The sequence below is a fragment of the Urocampus carinirostris genome, chromosome 20 (assembly GCF_059441175.1).
Source record: "Urocampus carinirostris isolate Australia breed hairy pipefish chromosome 20, RoL_Ucar_1.0, whole genome shotgun sequence".
NCBI classification, from domain to species: Eukaryota; Metazoa; Chordata; class Actinopteri; order Syngnathiformes; family Syngnathidae; genus Urocampus; species Urocampus carinirostris.
In genome coordinates, this window is record NC_142368.1 from 19,301,029 (window position 1) to 19,321,244 (window position 20,216).

Below are 20,216 nucleotides of genomic sequence, written 5' to 3' on the forward strand. Positions count from 1 at the left end.
TTATCGGACTCCAGTCTCCAGTGCCTGATTTCAATCCTGTCCGTCCCGTCCGGTATCGACCCCATCTGTCCGATATCTGCTCGTGCAATTGGTATCGATCTCGTCGGCCTCTGGCTTCCTGTCATTCCACGCCAGACTGCTGCCTAAGGTGCGTGTCTCCGCATTTCCCGTAAAATAAAACGCTTGTGTGAGAAACGTCACGCATTTGGGTCCTACTCCTGTTCCGTTTCATGACAAAAACAAATTTTCACCACAATGAAGGCGTTATTTACAAACCTGTTAAATAATAATAGACAACCTAACATAAGCCCTAAATGACAATTATTAAAAAGGGATCATTTTATTCTGTTTTTAATAATGGACACCTCCAAAGGAGATCACATAGGATGTCAGTTAGTTGACTTAAATACTTCATTGTTGTTCGTTGTTCCAACCATTACACACTATTGACTTCATGGTCACTATCGGCAAATTATTCCATGTTCTTTGACTTCCTGCATCCTGTAACCTCGTAGATTAATTTTAGAGACCGTGCTTTCTTATCTGAGGTTTAAGCGTCCCCCTTGCAATTTCAAAATCCATTGATTTCTTTTCTCCTTATTTGGAGCGTCTACTAAACTATAAAGTAAAGAGTTTTCCGGTTTCAGGATTGCTGAGTCAAAAGTCCCAAATCAAAACCATACAGCTCTCAGCCTCAATGATCTCTCTACTGTCACGGTTGCTCATTGCCCTCACTTGGCCCCGCCAGTTTGGCTCCAGCTGCGGCTCGTTGCCTGATTGGCTTCCCTCCTATTTAAGCTCAGTGCTCTCACTCACCCCTTCTCAGTCCGTCATTGCCTGATTGGCTTCCCTCCTATTTAAGCTCAGTGCTCTCACTCACCCCTCGTCAGTCCGTCATTGAACCTCTGCACCCGCAAGACGTGTGTTTTGACTCTGTCCGGTATTGATCCCGTCTGTCTCGTCCTGTTTGATATCCGACTCCAGTCTCCGGTAACGATCCCGTCTGATATCTTGCTACAGTCTCCTGTATCAATTCCGCCTGTCTTATCCTGTCCGATATCCTGCGCCCGTCTCCAGTATATGGTATCGCTCCCGTCTCTCTCGTCCTGTCTGATATCGGACTCCAGTCTCCCGTAGCTGGTTTCGATCCCGTCTGTCCAGTATCTGCTCGTGTATCTGGTATTGATCCTGGCTGTCCCGTCCTGTCCACTATCGACCCTATCTGTCCAGTATCTGCTCGTGTATCTGGTATCCATCCTGTCTGTCCCGTCCTGTCCGGTATCTGGTACCGATCTCGTCGGCCTCTCGCTTCCTGTTTTTCCACGCCGGACTTCTGTCTTACTTCTTCAGCCCAGCGATCGCCTAATCACTGGCGTTTGTGTTCACGCGCATGACTGCCCCATTCCTGTAAAATAAAGCCTATGTGAAAACGCTACGCGTCTGGGTCCTCCTCCTGTTCTGACATCTACACCCGACGTAATTGTAGCATCCACTTGTCTTAACATTTTGGAGGGATTACTAGTGTTACGTAACTAATGAAAAACAAATAGACAGTAAATTCTTAGCAATCTTTGGCATTGTGTCACATGAGGAGCTTAATGTCTTGATCAAGTGCCTCACCAGCTTATTTTTGACCTTTTGATCTGTCGATATACCAGTATGTCCATTTGTTCATGAAATAATGAGAATAGACCATATGTGCCATGGCAGGAACCAGATCCAATCAAAAAGCCCAGCCATTCAAGCAGAACTCTCTCAATCGGACCAGGTGGGAGGAAACAACTGTTTCTAACTCCCCTAAATTCTCTCATATTTGAAGCTGCATTGCGGGGTTATGATTGTGTGCATTCCTTTTTACATTTTAGTCCAGAGGTGGCACTCGAGAGGAGGCACTGCACAACTCGCATAAAAACATTCAAAATCATGCTTCTCCTTAAAGCACCGTTTGACTCCTCAAGATAATGTCAATGATTTGAATATAAACTCTAGCGCAGTAAAACAAGTATTGAATTGCCCCAGGATCTGTAAACTGTTTTATCAGGAGTGACAAAAAGGTAATGCTGATATTCTATGTAACGTGATGTTAACGGTGAAGTGCGGGATTTAAAATATTTTTCTACTACTTTGGCTACATCTCCTGGCTTGGAGGTCATGATGGCAGCCTCAGTCCCCTCAATTATCAAATAAATGCGTTTCTTAGACACGCTCGAATAAATTCAATCAATCAAAAAAATCAAATGTTTATTTGTCCCCAAGGGACGATTAAAAGGCACACAGTGTAGCATACTACACCCACCCACTTTCATACAATAATCCAATGTTCTACCATAAAGTGCTGAAGTCCATACAATGACTATTGTGGGGTCCAAATTGTGGGTAAACCCCGTTTGGCCGGTCATCAGATATAAAACGAAAGAGACAATGTACATTTTCGTTCCGCTGCAGCGGGGGAGAATCGGAGAGAAACAAAGCGGATGTGTTCTCGGCTCCACAATCGTCCTCCTCCCGCTTCCCTTCCGCAGCCGGCTTTATTTAGTACAAGTGTGGTGGACTTTAGACTGACACGTCATTGGGTAGACTTTAGACTGACACATCATTGGGTAGACATTAGACTGACACATCATTGGGTAGTCATGAGACTAAAACAGCAAAAGATATATAGACAGTGAATATTAGAGGAATGTTCAGAGAAATACACAATATATATATATATATATATTATATATATATATATAGACTTCACACTATCCATCCATTATCTGCACCGCTTATCCTCAGTAGGGTCGTGGGGGTGCAGGATCCCATCCCAGCTATCTTCGGGCAGTAGGCAGGGGACACCCTCAACTGGTTGCCAGCCAGTCACAGGGCACACAGACAGACAACTCACTCGCTCATTCACACCTAGGGACAATTTGGACTGGCCAATTAACCTGACATGCATGTTTTTGGAATGTGGGAAGAAACAGGAGCGGCCAGAGGAAACCCACGCAAGCACGGGGAGAACATGCAAACTCCACACAGGGGGGTTCGATCTCATGACCTCAGAACTGTGCCACACACACTAACCACTGCTCCGCCGTGCTGCCGTCCAGACAATGACTAAAATGTTTAAAAGTGAATAAACTGTTTAAAAAGTGCCAATATAAATGAGTTAGTGCATGAATGATGCCAAGGCGGAACACTACTGAACACTAGCAGTTAGGGGCTGCGAGTTCAGGTGCCCTGGGGATGAAGTCAGTCTTCCTCCTTTGAGTCCTAGTGCCAGGGCAGCGAAGTCTGCGTCTTGACAACAGCCAAACAAACTCCGGGAACAGGATGTGTGTAGGGTCCTGAAGGATTCTGTGGGCTGATTTGGTGGTTTGTTGCTCAAACGGGGTTGCGAGAGCTCTTAGAGGCTGGCGTATTATTTTGGAGCACACTCTTACAGTGTTCAACACACATCTTCTTTCATTTTTTTAGGCGTTTGGACCGCATTTGAAACGGGACTTTTCTTACTTTTAACGTTTTCCTGCTACACTAACAAAAAACTGACGACCTAATGTGCCGTACATCCCTGAACAGCGTTGCTAAAAGTAAGATATAAGCAGATGGGCTTTGTAATCCGGTCCCCCAAATATTAAAAATAAACGATAATACAGACACTGCCCGACTCTACAAACAAGTTAGTGAGTTCGTTCGTAAGTTGAATTTGTTCGTAAGTTGCTTCAGTGCTCTATTTTGTATCTTTAAGGTTTATAGAAGTATGTTTAAGGCTTGTATAAGTAACCTGTATTATTTGTCCTGAAAAATAAACATATAATGGTTTGGGGCTGCATGAGTGCAACTGGTATTAGTGAGTTAATGTGGTTCTGTCAAATCCTTATGGCCACACAAAATATTGAAACTTCAGGACCTTTTACTCAATAGTGTACTCACTTTTGTTACCAGGGGTTTGGATACTTATGGCGACATTTTATAAATAAATTTACACTGCTACATTGTGTCAAAGAGATGCTTCTTCAGTTTCCTTCAATTAAACATAATGAGGAAATCTCTGCAGAAATGTGAGGGGCATATTCCCTTTTGTGACATACAGTAATGTTAAAAGCTAATCAGATAGCTTGATAAATAGCAAAAAAGGTCAGAAGATAACTAGCTACAAAGCTAAAATGGTAGCCAGCTAAAAAACTTCACATTTCGTATTGCACATGAATTGCAATTTAGTTTGATGAAATATAATTTGTTATATACACAAATTATCCTACTCTCAATTGCTTAAAAATAATCATGAATACTAGAATATATTTTGAATCCATGAACTGAATTTTTTTTTTAGTTTCTACAATTAAAACGTACAGTGCATTCGGAAAGTATTCACAGCGCTTCACTTTTTCCACATTTTGTTATGTTACACCCTCATTCCAAATTGTATTAATTTAATCTCTTATCTCAAACTTCTACACAAAATACTCCATTATGACAATGTGAAAAAGTTTTTTTTTTTTTTTACTTTTTTTTGAATTTATTAAAAATAGAAAACTAAGAAATCACATTTACATAAGTATTCACAGCCTTTGCTTAATACTTTGTTAATCCACCTTTGGCAGCAAATACAGCCTCAAGTCTTTTTGAATATGATCCCACAAGTTTAGCACACCTATCTTTAGGCAGTTTTGCCCATTCTTCTTTGCAATAAGTCTCAAGCTCAATCAGGTCGGATGGGAGACGTTTGTGCACAGCCATTTTCAGATCTCTCCAGAGATGTTCGATCGGATTCAAGTCTGGACTCTGACTGGGCCCCTCCAGGACATTCACGGAGTGGTTCTGAAGCCAATCTTTTGAGATCTTGGCTGTGTGCTTTGGGTCATTGTCCTGCTGAAAAATGAACCTTTGCCCCAGCCTGAGGTCAAGAGCGCTCTTGAGCAGGTTTTCATCACGGATATCTCTATATATTGCTGCATTCATTTTTTTCTTCTATCCTGACTAGTCTGCCAGTTGCTGCTGCTGAAAAACATCCCCACAGCATGATGCTGCCACCACCATGCTTCACTGTAGGGATGGTATTAGCCTGGTGATGAGCAGTGCCTGGTTCCCTCCAAACATGGCGCCTGGCATTTACACCAAAGAGTTCAATCTTTGTCTCATCAGACCAGAGAATTTTGTTTCTCATGGTCAGAGAGTCATTCAGGTGCTTTTTGGCAAATTCCAGACGGGCTTCCATGTTCTTTTTACTAAGGAGTGGCTTTCGTCTGGCCACTCTACCATACAGGCCTGATTGGTGGATTGCTGCAGAGATGGTTGTCCTTCTGGAAGGCTCCCCTCTCTCCACAGAGGAACGCTGGAGCTCTGACAGAGTGACCATCGGGTTCTTGGTCACCTCCCTGACTAAGGCCTTTCTTCCCCGATCGCTCAGTTTAGAAGGCCGGCCAGCTCTAGGAAGAGTCCTGGTGGTTCCAAATGTCTTCCATTTACGAATAATGGAGGCCACTGTGCTCATTGTGACCTTCAAAGCAGCAGAAATGTTTCTGTATCCTTCCCCAGATTTGTGCCTCAAGAAAATCCTGTCTCGCCGGTCTAGACAGTTCTTTTGACTTCATGCTTGGCGTTTGTGCTCTGACATGCATACTCAACTGTGGGACCTTATATAGACAGGTGTGTGCCTTTCCAAATCATGTCCAATCAACTAAATTTACTGCAGGTGGACTCCAATTAAGCTGTAGAAAGATCTCAAGGATGATCAGTGGAAAAAAGATGCACCTGAGCTCAATTTTGAGCTTCATGGCAAAGGCTGTGAATACTTATGTAAATGTGATTTCTTAGTTTTCTATTTTTAATACATTCAAAAAAAGTTAAAAAAAAAAAAAAAACTTTTTTACATTGTCATAATGGAGTATTTTGTGTAGAATTTTGAGATAAGAGATTAAATTAATACAATTTGGAATGAGGCTGCAACATAACGAAATGTGGAAAAATGTAAGCGCTGTGAATACTTTCCGGATGCACTGTATGTTCTTACAGTGTTATTATCAGTTAAGTATTAAAAATAATGTTATAGACTCAGTCAACCATTAAAAAATAATAATTTCACTGCAAAATCTCTATGACACAGAACAGGTCTGCGGTTACCTCAATTGTCCTTTGGGGGCTTCGCGTTGAAGACCCCCTGATCTAGAAAGACAGAAGGCTGCGAGGCCAAGTTCACACCAGGAGAAATGCAAGAAGGATTTATTAAGACACAAAAGCAAACTCTATAAAATCAAAGCCGGTTTACATTAACAGCGCTTCCGCCTCCATCAGAGTTTTTTCCAACCCGGCAGCTTCCAGAGTGAAGTTCTGTCTTTCTTGCATCATTTGTTCGCGCGCTTCAGTCAAATTTTGCATCGTTTTGTGAATTTCCTGAAACAAGGTCGAATAGATGTCAAACATTGCAAATACCTGGAGGCGTCTGTGGGCAACTTTACATATTACTGTTGATTCCCGAATAGGAGCAACTTTTTGGCTACGTTTAATAAAAAAGCACTGTGGCTTTAAAGGGACAGTGTATAATATGTGACCACTAGATGGTGCTGTGTTGTGTAGTGCAACTGAAAAACGAGTGTTTAAAAAGCACAAGGGAGAACACTGACTTAGGAGATTTAAAGTGACCATTTTTTGTTTAGCCTTTTGTGAACCAAAAAGGAAGTGAGAAAAAAGGACAATAGCAGAAAACAAAAAGGGAAAAATGTAAAAGTGTTGAGGGGAAAAAAGAAAAACTAAAAGAAACTGAAAGGGAAAAAAATGAGTACAAACAATTAAGAATAAAGGAAGAAAAAAAGGGGGGAAGAAGAAATAAGCACATTGTAAAGTGTTTTGGGAGAACTTCAGTGACTTGAAAAGTGCTGTGTAAATGCAGATCATTTACAAAAGAAAAAACAGACATGTTCTTAATCTATGGGGGTACCCGTAGCAGCAAGACGGTGGACAATGTCAGCTCCCCCTTGGTTAGCCTCATCTTATGTCCAACGAATACATTTCTCAACCTTCAGCTATCAAGACAAACACACGATGATATGGAAGTTAAAGTATTTTTGCTTCTTGTTTTAATTCAAAAAATGTCTTACATTTTTTTTGTTTACCACTAAGGGCGCTAAATTATACACACTGTCCCTTTAAATATGAAGCGGATCATGCTTTTTTTTCGTGTCGATACCAAAGAAAACGTCAAGGTGCTCTTTTCCACAACGCTTGGGCACAAAATACAAAACATCATGGTGACGTCTGGAAACATTAGGACGCCCTTCTAAAGAAACGAGTCCATGTCTTTGCCAACATTTTTCATATAATACAGGAGCAAATGGAGGTTTGACAGTACTTTTTTAAAGCCAAATTTATTTGTGACACCCTTAATCACAAGGAGTCTCAAAGGGCTGCACAGACTATTGCAAACTACAGACTATTATTACACTATCCCCTGATCTAAGACCTAAATGAGGGCAAGGAAAAACTCAAAAACCTCAGTCAAGTCATGTTTATTTGTGATCCCCTTTATCAAAAGGAATCTCAAAGGGCTGCACAGACCACAGACTGTTATGACACCATCCCCTGATCTAAAACCTACATGAGGGCAAGGAAAAACCTCAACATGAGGTAAACGAAGAAACCTTGAGAAGGGATAATATTAAAGCAAATAATGATTAACTAAATAAATAAAAATTTACAACATACATTATTTCAACCACAAATACATTTCTAAATGTATACATCTGAATTGAATTCGCCATTGAAAAGAAAAGAAAAGTCACCTGCAGATAAGAACGCTGTTGGCTGGCCTTGTGGTCAAAAGCTTTGAGTTCTTTCAGTAGGTCTGCAGAGACGGTCTGGGAAAGAGACACAGGTCTTGCAATTCATCATTCCTCTTCCGCGCAATGATGACTGACTAACGTAGTAGGCCAGGGGTGTCAAGCGTAAAGCCTGATGCGAGAACGTAGAGAGAAGGGCGAGAGAAAAACGTGCTGGGGTTTGAAATATGGCCACTTGATGTCCCAAAGCCAGGTGCCACTTCCAAAGCAACTGGAGCCAGTTGTATTTCTTTGTCCATTTTTTTTTCTTGCTCTCTTTGTCACTTCCTGTTTCTCTCTCTCTTGCCCCTCATTTTCCCTTCTCTCTCGCTTTCTCTCAGTCTCTTTTTTTGTCACCTCTTCGGCTCGCATTCTTTCCTTTTTTTTCCTTGCTTTGTCTTTTGTCACCTTTTCTTCATCTCATTCTTTCCTTTTTTTCCCCTCTTTCTTTCTTTTTAGCACTTTCTCTTCGTCTCTCATTCTTTCCCTTTTTTCTCTTGCTTTGTCTTTTTGTCACATTCTCTTTGTCGCTCATTCTTTGATTTTTTTCTCTTGCTTTGTCTTTTTGTCACCTTCTCTTGGTCTCAATTATCTCTCTTTTTCTTACTTTGTCCCCCTTTCCTCTCTCCCTCTTATTTGTCTCATTTTTCCTCACATTCCTCATTTTTCTCATCCTTTGCATCTTTCACTCTCTTTGACACTCCATTCAACTCAGTTTCACTTTCTTCTCCTCTCTCTCCTTTTCTTTCTCTCTTTATCTCTCCAGATTTCTCTTCTCTCTTTGTATTCCTCTTTCTTTCTCTATTTTTTTTGTTCACTTTTTCTTTTATTCACTTTCTTTTTCTCCACCTTTCTCTCTCTCTTTTTCCCAGTAGTCCGGCCCTTGTGAGATTGCCTTTTACTATGTTGCCACCCATCTCAAATGAGTTTGACACCCCTGTACCAACGGACGCACACACATCCATACCATGATCTCCTTTCTTTGTTCCTCATTCTGGCATGCGGCTTCTCCTATCAGTCCTCCCGAAACTAAGCGCATAAAACAATTAAAATTAAGTCGAGTGGTTTTTTTTTAACAATATAAATTGACGCATACTTACCTGGGTCTATTTTTGAAGCGGCGAGGATTATCACACAGTCTTTGAGGTTTTTCTGGACATGATTATTCTCCTTTTCAAGGTCACTGTACTTTTGCTCCAAATGGGAAACTCTTTCCTGGGTTTTGAGAAAAAGATGAAGATACCACCTTGGACTACACAGGCACTAAGATGAGTTTCCAATGTCCTTCAATACCTGAGTTTCTGTTAGCTTTTTCTGCAGTTCTTCGTTGGTAGCGGCCAACTGTTGATTTTGCTCCTTCAGTTTCGCCTGCAAGTCATGCCCTGTTGAAATCCTACGGCAAACAGTACGTTTTTATAAAAATCGTTTTGATCACCACCTTCTTTATTTAGCTATGAAGCATCGTATAACTCACCCTTTGTAAACTTTATTCCCACCATTTTCTCTAAGGGATACAATTCAGTAGGGAAGGCAAATGCAATTAATCAGAGAAATATGTATCCAGAAGCAAGGACGTTGTTGATTTCTCACCGTGTTGCGTTTTCTTTTTGTCTTACAAAACCATCTTTTTGAGACTTGGCGGCATTACATCCGGCTGCCTCGTCCTTAGTTTCATTTTTGTGGGCATTTTTCTTTTGTTCTGAATAGAACTGTCCACCTGGAGAAATAATGACATCTCATTGAATGGTTAAAATAACATTCAAAGGTGTGGAGTCCCTCAAGGATCTTTGTCAGGACTTTTGTTGTTTTTACTATATATATATATATATATATATATATATATATATATTATAGATAAATAATGACTTGGGTAATGTATAATTCAGATCAAAAATACATTCTATATGGTGGTGACACCAATTTTAGGTTATGGTCCAAATTTACAGAAATTAAGTCAAGCCATTTTGTTTGTTTATTTGTGACGCCCTTAATCACAAGGAGTCTCAAAGGGCTGCACAGACCAGACTATTATTACACGATCCCCTGATCTAAAACCGACATGAGGGCAAGGAAAAACTCAAAAACCTCAGTCAAGTCATGTTTATTGGTGACACCCTTCATTAAAAGGAGTCTCAAATGGCTGCACCGACCACAGATTATTGCAAACTACAGACTATTATTACACCACCCTTTGATCTAAAACCTACATGAGGGCAAGGAAATACAGGCAGAAATGACCATAGAAATAACAAAGTAAAGGATTGGTTTGATAAAAACAAACTACTTTTAAATGCATCAGAAACAATAGTTATGTTTTTCGGGAAATCCTAAAAAGACATTGAAATACAAATTAAAATAGTTAAAGTTCAAAAAGAAAATGAGCGAGTAAGTTTTCTCAGAGTGATTAGACACCCAACAATAAATATATATATATATATATATATATATATATATATATATATATATATATCATACAATCAAAAACTGCAAAAAAATATAACATTGTAGTGATGAGTAGATGCAGATATTTGCCCCAGAAACCCTTCGTCTAATGTACACTTTGTTAAAATTGCCTTATTTAAGTTATCGTATAGAGATTTTGGGGAAATACATATACTTAAAGGGCAATATAGAAAGGCTTATTTGAGAACAGAATAAAGCTATCAGGATTGTGTATAAAGCTAGGTATAAAAAACATACAAACTGTTATAATCCAAAATCTTATAAAGATATAGTGATACCTAAATATTATTATTAAATATTTTTCATTTTATAGTAAACTTTAATTTAATATTTTATTTTTAGTTTGTTGATGAAATATCCATTCCAGCCTGGTCTTCCTGAAGACTGATTACCTCATCTGCGGTCCCTTCTCAAGGTTTCTTCATTTTCCTCATTCTGAGGTTTGAGTTTTTCCTTGCCCTCATGTAGGTTTTGGATCAGGGGAGGCGTCATAATAGTCTGTAGTTTGCAATAGTCTGCGGTCTGTGCAGCTCTTTGAGACTCATTCTGATTAAGGGGTCACAAATAAACATGACTGAAGTTTTTCCTTGCCCTCATGTAGGTCTTAGATCAGGGGATGGTGTAATAAGTCTGTAGTTTACACTAGTCTGTGCAGCCCTTTGAGACTCCTTGTGATTAAGGGTGTCACAAATAAACATGACATGACTTGACTGAGGTTTTTGAATTTTTCCTTGCCCTCATGTAGGTTTTAGATCAGGGGATGGTGTCACAATAGTCTGTAGTTTGTGATACTCTGCGGTCTCAGCAGCCCTTTGAGACTTGTGTTTAAGGGCGTCACAAATAAACATGACTTGAGTTGACTGAGGTTTTTGAGTTTTTCCTTTCCCTCATGTAGGTTTTAGATCAGGGGATGCTGTAATAATAATCTGTAGTCTGTTATAGTCTGTGGTCAGTGCAGCCCTTTGAGACTCCTTGTGATTAAGTGCTATACAAAAACTTCACTATTATTAGTATCCAAGTCAAGTAGACGTCAACTCCTTACAAATATTCAACATTCATCCTTGCATGGAAATCCATAATTTAATGATTCAATATTCTCATACAACGTTGAAAAGCCAATGTGCCATCCGAAAAGGTATTCATTAATGGAATGAGTAGTTTGAGTATTATAAGGATATAAGATTCACTAGCATTAAAATTATAGGTTTAAAATGTAATTTTTCTGTTTTCTAATTTCCCTTTTGTGGGGCAAGATTCTGTGTTCTTGTTTTGAGTTTAAATATGTATTTCCTGCAAGGGGAAAAAATGGAATGGGGTTAAGCTTAGAGTTTACATACATACTTTACTTACAGGCTTCAGCCTAGTCCCACGTTTATGTATTTATTATTGTATTTACAGCTGTTTATGTGTGCAAACATTTTTGTTGTTTTCTATTGTTTATAAGTGGTTGATGCCACACATACAAAGCAAGGAAATCAAGAGCCCAATACTTACCTCTTGGAATTTTTGACATTATCCTCTTTGATAAAATGCTGAAGACTGCAAAGAAGACACAAATGATTGGTTTACTGCAGTGTTTTTCAACCACTGTGAGCCGCGAGAAAATGTTTAATGTAATTTCATCTTTGCAAAATAAGCTGTCCATTATTCAATATCTTTGCTTTCTTCCACTGATCAACCAACTGTAACATTCATCCATGTCAGTTGATGGCAGTAAATTACAATTGTTTTTTTTCTGTTTTTGCATACTTATACAGGACACTAAATAAGGTATCTTGAAATTTGTTTTAGGATTGCACGACACAAATAACTAAATTAAGTAAAAACCTTGCACATAATTTTGCTGATTTTAATAAACATAAAAGTTCAAGAATTTTTTTGTTCCACTCACAAACATTTGTTTCTTCTTTTAGGTTATCTGTTTGCTATTTTTCGAGAGAAAAAAAGATGAAAATATACTAAAACTTGAAAAACAGGTTAGAAATGTCGTAAAATCCCATATTATGGAAACGTTTCAACTAAAATGAACAACTTTAATGTCCCCTGCCCACTGCTGGGATGGGCTCCAGCACTCCCGCGACCCTTCTGAGGATAAGCGGTGCAGATAAGGAATGAATGAATGAATACATTTGAGGCGGGGATATATTTAAAAATAATAATTTTAACAGAAATTCTGCATTTTGCATTATTTTGTAGGAAAAAAACATAAACACGATTAAGTATCGAATTTACGAACTCTGTTCAAATTTGTGCCGCACGAGCACCGTTCGGGTTTACAAACCAAATGTGAAATGTCGTTGAAACACAATTATAGTTAATCTTTGTATTTTCTAATTTATAGTCTTAAAAGTACATCCTACCGTCACAAATATGACACAAAACGGGTCTTCAAAATGCCGCCAGCACAAAATTCAAAAAGGTGACACTCTTCGTTTTTCCGGCTCTAGCGTCACTTCCGTTTAGAGTTCTATTTTCTTATTTTTAAAGTTGAACGGCGATTGATATGTATCACTTCGCTGCGTTACCGCCGCCTATCGGTAGACGATTATTTTGGCGAAGCTCACCTCATCTAATGTTTTATTTTAAAATGTCTTTTGTATTATTTGAGATATTTACAAGGTAATACTTGAGAGTATGTGTCCTACCGCTTCGGGTCTTTACGTTCATCTATAATAAGACCTGACATCAGTGGTCAGCTTAGTCATCTTATCACAAATTCTATTGTTTAGGGCTGAAGTGTACACCAAATCAGAATACTTTGCGTCACTATCGCTTTCTTGCCGTAAGACAAGAGAATTTCATGCCTCTATCTCGATCTGGGTGCTTGAAATGCTTAAAATTGCTTACATTCTAATGCTGTGTTTTCAAACATTGAAAAGTGCTTCCATTTTGGGTAAAGTGCTTGTAATTGCGTGGATTTGTTGCCACGTTTCTCAACAACTCTGCTTAAAAATGACACCAACAGTGCTCTCTGGTGGTTTTGTTTCACCATTGCATTTCTTCTTCTTTTGTGATTAACTTGAACTGGCATTAATTTGTTCAGCATTATGCCGTTCTTTGATACATTTTCCTCATGCTGAGGGTTTTGAGTTTTCCTTGCCTTCATGAAGCTGTTAGATGACGGGATGGTGTGATAATAGTCTGTAGTTTTCAGTAGTCTGTGGTGTGTGCAGCCCTTTGAGACTCCTTGTGATTAACGGTGTCACAAATAAACATGATTTGACTTGGTTTTTGAGTTTTTCCTTCCCCTCATGTAGGTTTTAGATCAGGGGATGGTGTAATACTTGTCTGTAGTTTGCAATAGTCAGTGCAACCCTTGAGACTCCTTGTGATTAAGGGCTATACGAATAAACATGACTTTACTGAGGTTACGTTTTTCCTTGCCTTCATGTAGGTTTTAGATCAGGGGATGGGGTTAATAATAGTCTGTAGTTTGCAAAAATCTGTGGCCTGTGCATCCCTTTGAGACTTTTTGTGATTAAGGGCTAGACAAATTAACATGACTTGACTTTCATCTCAAGTAGGCCCAGCCAAGTAGTTTGATCAGATATAGTCTTATCTTAATGCCAATGCACTGCTAAAACTCCTATTTTGTTTTTGTTTATTCATTTCAAGCCGATACGGCAACTAATGCAAAATTTATACTTTATTTATAGCTCCCACGTTAGTTTGTATAGCATGGTAAGTTGGTTCAGGTGTAAAACTGCATTCGCTCACATTCAATGCCAAACATGATAAACATTTTTCCCCATTGCTTAATAAATAAATGCGTTATGCTTAGAAAATATCCCGTCTGAATGATGAAGTAATATATGAAAATACATCAGTAAGCTCAACATTTTAAGTTGACATTCCTTTACTGATGGTCTGGATCCTGTGAATTTCCCTGCGGGGATGAATAAAGTATCTATCTATCTATCTATCTATCTGGATCCGGCCTCAGAGCCAAACTGAATTTGACATCGCTAGTTTAAATTTTGGATTCAAAAACACTCTGATTATTTATGGCGCTTAGTACATTTATTAATGCATACATACAAGTATTTTGACTGCTCCGAGATTTGATCTATTAACTTATTCGTTGCTTTAACTTCTCCTTGGAGCAGCAAAATCATCATAAATTCTCTTAGTCTCCTGTTTCACTCTCCAGTCCAATATAGGCTAAAATGGGACAAAAATATTCTTATATACAGTACATCGCTTGGGATTTAACATCAATTTTCAGGAGTCCTTTTTTTGATTTTAGTTATTCTTCTCAGAGTTCTCGTTTGAGTTCAGGTATGAGGTTTCATCCTCGGCAATCTGTGGGGTTGTAGACTCAGACACCGAAGTCCGCTCCTTGGCCATTTTGGACAGTTCCTTGGCTGAAGGTGGTCGTAGTACGCACATGGCAGCTTGACCCTCACCGATGACTTTTGGCTTGGAAACAAATCCCAAGGTCACTTGCATTTGTTGCACCATTTCCACTAGGATCTCATCCTGTGTGAAAATAAACTCTATAAATTAAAAAAAGAAGAAAAAAATGTGTGATACATTTCAGATGTGGTAAATCTTCCTCACGAGGTTTTTGGTGGGATCCTTGGATGGGGAGCGAAGCGTAATCCTCACATGGTGCTTTTTCTCCAACCAGTTCTCGACCTGCTTCAGCTTGGTGGTCAGGTCATGAGGCGCGATGTTGGATGAGATGGTAAGCTCTTTGACCTGCACAGGAGCTGTAGAGAATATGTACAGTGAACAAAATAAGTTTTTGACCACCCTGCTATTTTGCTGTTTCTCCCAATTAGAAATCGTTGACCTCTGTAATAGCAAAATAAGGCTACAGTACCAAATATACACTGTCAGGACCAGAACGGAAACAGGACCCAATTGCGTTACGTTTCTCACAAGTTTTATTAAAGGACAAAGGAAGGGCTGCGCCTACGATCCGGTATTCGCTGGACGCGGGAAGCAAGTCGCTATCGCCTTCGGATTGTGCTCCAAACGCGGAAGTGGATCTTACGTGGCGAGCGATGGCGGTGTCAAGGACGGGAAAACAGGTCGATAGACGGAACTGGGAAAGCAAGGCGTGGTCGGGGTCAGAAACGGGTCGTAAGTCGGGAAGGGAGAGCAGACGTGGTCGGGATCAATAACGGGTCGTAAGTCGGGACGGGAGCAAAAACGGGACAGGCATGAGTCAAAAAAGGCTTGCCTTCTATACATAGAGGTTCGCAGATGGACTGACAACAGGGGATTGACAAGACTGGGTTCAAATAGTAACAGGGAGCCAATCAGAACGCGCGGCAGTTGGCGCCAAATGAGCGGACACAGCTGAGTCACATCAGTAATAATGACAATTAACATTCATTTTATCATGTGTTCAAATACTTATTTGCAGTTACATCACACAAATAAATCGTTAAAAACGCATGCATTGAGATTTCTGGATTTTTCTTTTTAGTTGATCTCTCTCACAGTGGACATATACCTACGACGAAAATTTGAGACCACTCCATTATTTCTAAGTGGGAGAAATAGCAAAATAGCAGGGGGTTCAAATAGATAGATAGATAGATAGATAGATAGATAGATAGATAGATAGATAGATAGATAGATAGATAGATAGATAGATAGATAGATAGATAGATACTTTATTCATCCCCTAAGGGAAATTCACATTTCCAGCAGCTTCCCTGAGCTGAGAACAGTACAATAATAAAGCCAAAAGAATACAATATACAAATACCCAGTGTGACGTGCAAATGCCCACTGTAGCGTGTTATATAGAGTAACTAAATAGTGCTACACAGAATACATATTGCAGTAAGATTCGGTAATATCCAATGTAGGTGGTGTGGTTTAATGTGGGCCTTTGCTCTGCCGGGTGGAGTTAAAGAGCCTCATGGCATGAGGAAGAAAAGATCTCTTCAGTCTGTCCGTAGTACAAGACAGTGACTTATTCTCCTCACTCCTCACTATACACATGAGCTGAAATGTCAGTATGAATTAAGATGAATACGACTTCAATCTAAAGCATCTTTTAGAGTGATATCCAACAAATCCTAGTATTTAGTACACAGGCCAGTGGACAAAATGTACTTAAGATGTTATCAAAGTACTTAAGAGTGCAAATAACATTTACAGTGTGTCCAGAAGTATCCACAACCTTTTCTCTTTTCCAGCAATTTGTCATGTCTAAATTTGATTCTTTTTTTTGTTCCTCGAAGTTGAACAAATGAATGAACCTTTATTTCGAACATGACAAAACAAAAAAAATAAAAGTAAAAAAACAAAAACAATGTTAACATAACAGGAATAGGAAGAATCATGTTTATTTGATCTTACCCCATTTCCTTAATATTTGTGTCTTATTGCTAAATATCCTGTGTACTGTATTTACATCTAACAAACAACTCGGTTTTGCTCATAACCTCCATACAAGGTTCATTAAATTGGATTTGATTCAAATAAACATGTTTGTATACAGTGATCCCTTGTTTTTTGGGGGTTAGGTTTCAAAATTAACCTGTGATAGGGGAATCCGTCAAGTAGAAAAAGTAGTTCCCAATTATACAAATAAAGACTCAATTATACGCTGAAACCAAAGATCAAACCCTGTTTACAGGCTCAAGCATTTAACAAATAAAAAGCACTGTACAGACGCTGCCCTACTTGCGGACTATCGTAAGTTGAATTTGTTCGTAAACTGCTTCAGTGCTATATTTTGTATGTTTAAGGTTTATATAAGTAACCTTTATTGTTTTGTACTAAAAAAATAAACATTTCATAAAATAATATGCTCTGTGAAGGATTTTATACGATTGAATACAAATTACATTTAATGCAAAAGATATTCACTGACTGGGCTGTGGTGCGAGGTCAGGGCACCCTGGTGGAAAATGTTGTTTACAGGAACGGCGGGAACGAGACGGACGGCTGATAAGATAATCATCACATCCAGACGCTGTTGACTTGACGCAGATAGGCCTTGATGACGTAGAAACGCTCGGTGTTGTTTTGAGTACCCCAGACATCGGGACGCTCTTCGACGAGATGGTGAAGCCCAGAGGGCTTCCTTGGTGCGCCCATGGAAGGAGTCGACACGCCATTATGCGGGGAGAAGATGGCCAATAGGAGAAAGCTAAAGGACTTGAGTAAAAGGCTTCCCAGAGACTCCAACGTCACTAATTCGGCCGTTTTCGATGGAGTACACTTAGTTAAATTGTTAGGGAAGTTAAATCTGCCCCCGTGTGAGAATGTCTGCTTTCCTGTTCATCTTTTCCCTCAAGAAACGAGCGTGCATAAATTGTTGGGTGAATGTAGGTTGTGTTTGGTTAATGGAGTCATAACTAATTCGAACAATTTGGTAAACGGTATAATTTGATAATTAATTCCAACATCTGTAAAGGCAAATGAAGTTAAGTTTAATTTACTTTTGGAAGATGGGCTCCAAGAGGTCCTCCTCCGTGGTAAATCGTGGCAGAAAAAAAGTGTTCTGACCATTTTCTCAACCGCCTCAAGCTTTCTTATTCAACTTTCGTTTTAAATGAAACAACTCGCCTCTTCTTTACACTTTACACCAACCATATTGAATGGATTCACGAGATATTAAAAATCAAAATGTAAAAATTCTTAGAGCGCTGTAGATACAGTATAGTATGTTTACACACGAACTAGGAAGAGGAAGCCGGTGGATGCTGGGTAAGCTCTTACAGCGTCACACTCTGATAAAGGTGCACAATACAAAATCTAACTTACAGCAATGTCCGGATAAATTTCAACGCCCCGAAAAAAAAATGTACATATCTACCGTTTTTCGTAAATTGAATAGTCGTAAGTAGGGGAGCGTCAGTATAAACACGTAAAAATAACTTGTTTGGCTTCTCTGTACCTGCTTTTGTTTTCCGTTTCTCTGCCATCTTCATCTGTTCATCGTGGATTTGTTTCCCATTCATCAGGCGATATACTGGAGGGTCTTTCCGCTCGCTGAGTAGCACTAGTTTCAGACCCTTCTCGTCCATGGTTCTGAGCGCATCGGCGCGATGGAGGACACCCAAGTCATCCCCTGTCTCACTGATAACTTGGATATGACGGGCTTGGATTTTCCGGCCGACGCTGGAAATAGTGACACGAGCTCTTGGATCCGTCTTCTTCTTCCTGACTGCGGCAGTCGTGTTGGAGTCGTCTGAATTTGTGCAGAAAGGAGACCGTCTACAAGGATCGGCAAAGATACGGCTCTTTTCGATCAGTTCGAGTCTCCGGAATGCCAGGGTCCGTAAGACGGGATTTCCTTGATGTAGTAAGTGGACTGCATGCGACATGACTCGCCTCACACAACCTGCAGCCATAATCTAAACACTGAAGATATGAGGAAAAGTCAAAATTTGAATGAATGAAAACTTCAAACATCAAAATAAAAACTTAACAAAAACAATAACTCAACAACAAAACAACGTTACATAATATGTTCAAAAAGGGGTAGTAAGAAGCAAAGGCTTATATTCCCTACCCCTTCATCTTCCCCACCAAATACACCAATGATATAATAACAATTGTAATGATATTAATAATTACAGTTATGATATAAGAATAGCATCAATAACACAAAGTTAACTAGATGCACTATTCCCAATCTCATGCACCACTCATACCCCACCCTCCTCATCTCTGTATTCCACCAGGAATGTTTCTTTGTATCTAAACTTGAACAAGTGAATAGTTGGACACCGTTTGATCTCGTCTTGCAAAGCGTTCCAAAGCTTGACTCCACACACAGACACACACATACTTTTCCTGGTGGTTCTCACCTTTGGGATTATGAATTCACTACAACCCCTTAAATTATAATTTCCCCTTTTCCGAATGAATAATTTATGGATGTTTTCTGGCACTGTTTTTGTTGACCTTAAATAGCAGTTGTGACTTGAAATTTTTTTACTAAATCATCTAATTTTAATCATTTGGACTGCAAGAATAAAATATGAGTATGATCTCGATATCCTACCCTGTGTATGGTTCTAATTGCATGTTTTTGGATGATAAACTTTGCAGTGAAAGCGAGCGCATATGGCTATCTGCTGGCCTCAGATCATTTCTGCATGCTCAAGTTAAAAAACGTTTTAATAAATACCCGATTATTTGACTAATCGTCCAATAGTCGGTGACTGGTTGACTATGAGAGCAGACATAAGTTGCAGCCCTAGTGTTATATCATGAAATCCAAAACGAGTGCTACAAAGCAGACGGAGGAATACAGAATACAGAAACTGGAAGTGAAACTATACAATGTTACTTATAATTCTCTACATTTCTCCAGCTATGACTTTAAAAAAATCACGGATAGTACGTGTTTTTGCCCATTATACAATTCAGCATTGTTTTTTTTATATGAATTAAGTTTATTTTTTTCACCGCTAGTAATATTACCATATATGATGGCCTGTCCGAGACAGAAAGCTATAAGAGCTACCATTTTCTGATGAGAAAATTTTGGGGATTCAAAAAACTCACTGCTTAGCAGAATAAGGATAATAATAAATTGTAACTTGTTTTTCAATAGTTTGGCAATACCTTTCAATGTCATTCGTTCACGCTTCTGAAATCTGAGTGCAACGCATCTTCTTCCTCAACGCTTCTTCTTGGGGTTTATCGGCGGTTAGCATCCATCTCATTGGTGCATTACCGCCCCCTATCCCAACATCCTCGTCACCATTTACTTACTTGGACCATGGCCATTGTACTTTATGCAGTCCATTAATATACGCTCCACTGACTCCCTCTCGATAGTCCTGTTTCTTTCTTGATGTCGTTTTTTAATTCTTGCTCTTTTTTCTTTCTCTCATTTCTCTCTTCTCTTCTTTTATCCTTCTTTTGCCCTCTTCTCTATTTCTTCTTTCTTTCCTCTCTCTCTTTCTCTCTTGCCCCTTTTGTCTTTGTTTTCCTCTCTTCTTTTTTCCTCTTCATGCCTTCCTTATTTCTTTT

At 39.3% G+C, this 20,216-nt stretch overlaps 2 protein-coding genes across 2 annotated transcripts; both read right to left on the reverse strand.

Moving 5' to 3' along the window:
• Positions 1-6,176: 6,176 nt before the first annotated feature.
• knstrn (kinetochore localized astrin (SPAG5) binding protein) lies at positions 6,177-12,723 on the reverse strand. The gene is made up of 9 exons (XM_088325203.1): positions 12,620-12,723; positions 11,754-11,798; positions 9,387-9,513; positions 9,271-9,300; positions 9,090-9,189; positions 8,897-9,011; positions 8,764-8,825; positions 7,761-7,835; positions 6,177-6,375 (listed from the first exon to the last, which is right to left on the reverse strand). Exons 2-9 carry the CDS (start codon positions 11,770-11,772, stop codon positions 6,247-6,249), a joined length of 657 nt encoding a protein of 218 aa, XP_088181329.1. The 5' UTR covers positions 11,773-11,798; positions 12,620-12,723; the 3' UTR covers positions 6,177-6,246.
• Positions 12,724-14,242: 1,519 nt separating this feature from the next.
• Positions 14,243-19,940, reverse strand: mtif3 (mitochondrial translational initiation factor 3). The gene is made up of 4 exons (XM_088325561.1): positions 19,806-19,940; positions 18,127-18,593; positions 14,820-14,971; positions 14,243-14,738 (listed from the first exon to the last, which is right to left on the reverse strand). Exons 2-4 carry the CDS (start codon positions 18,581-18,583, stop codon positions 14,502-14,504), a joined length of 846 nt encoding a protein of 281 aa, XP_088181687.1. The 5' UTR covers positions 18,584-18,593; positions 19,806-19,940; the 3' UTR covers positions 14,243-14,501.
• Positions 19,941-20,216: the final 276 nt, after the last annotated feature.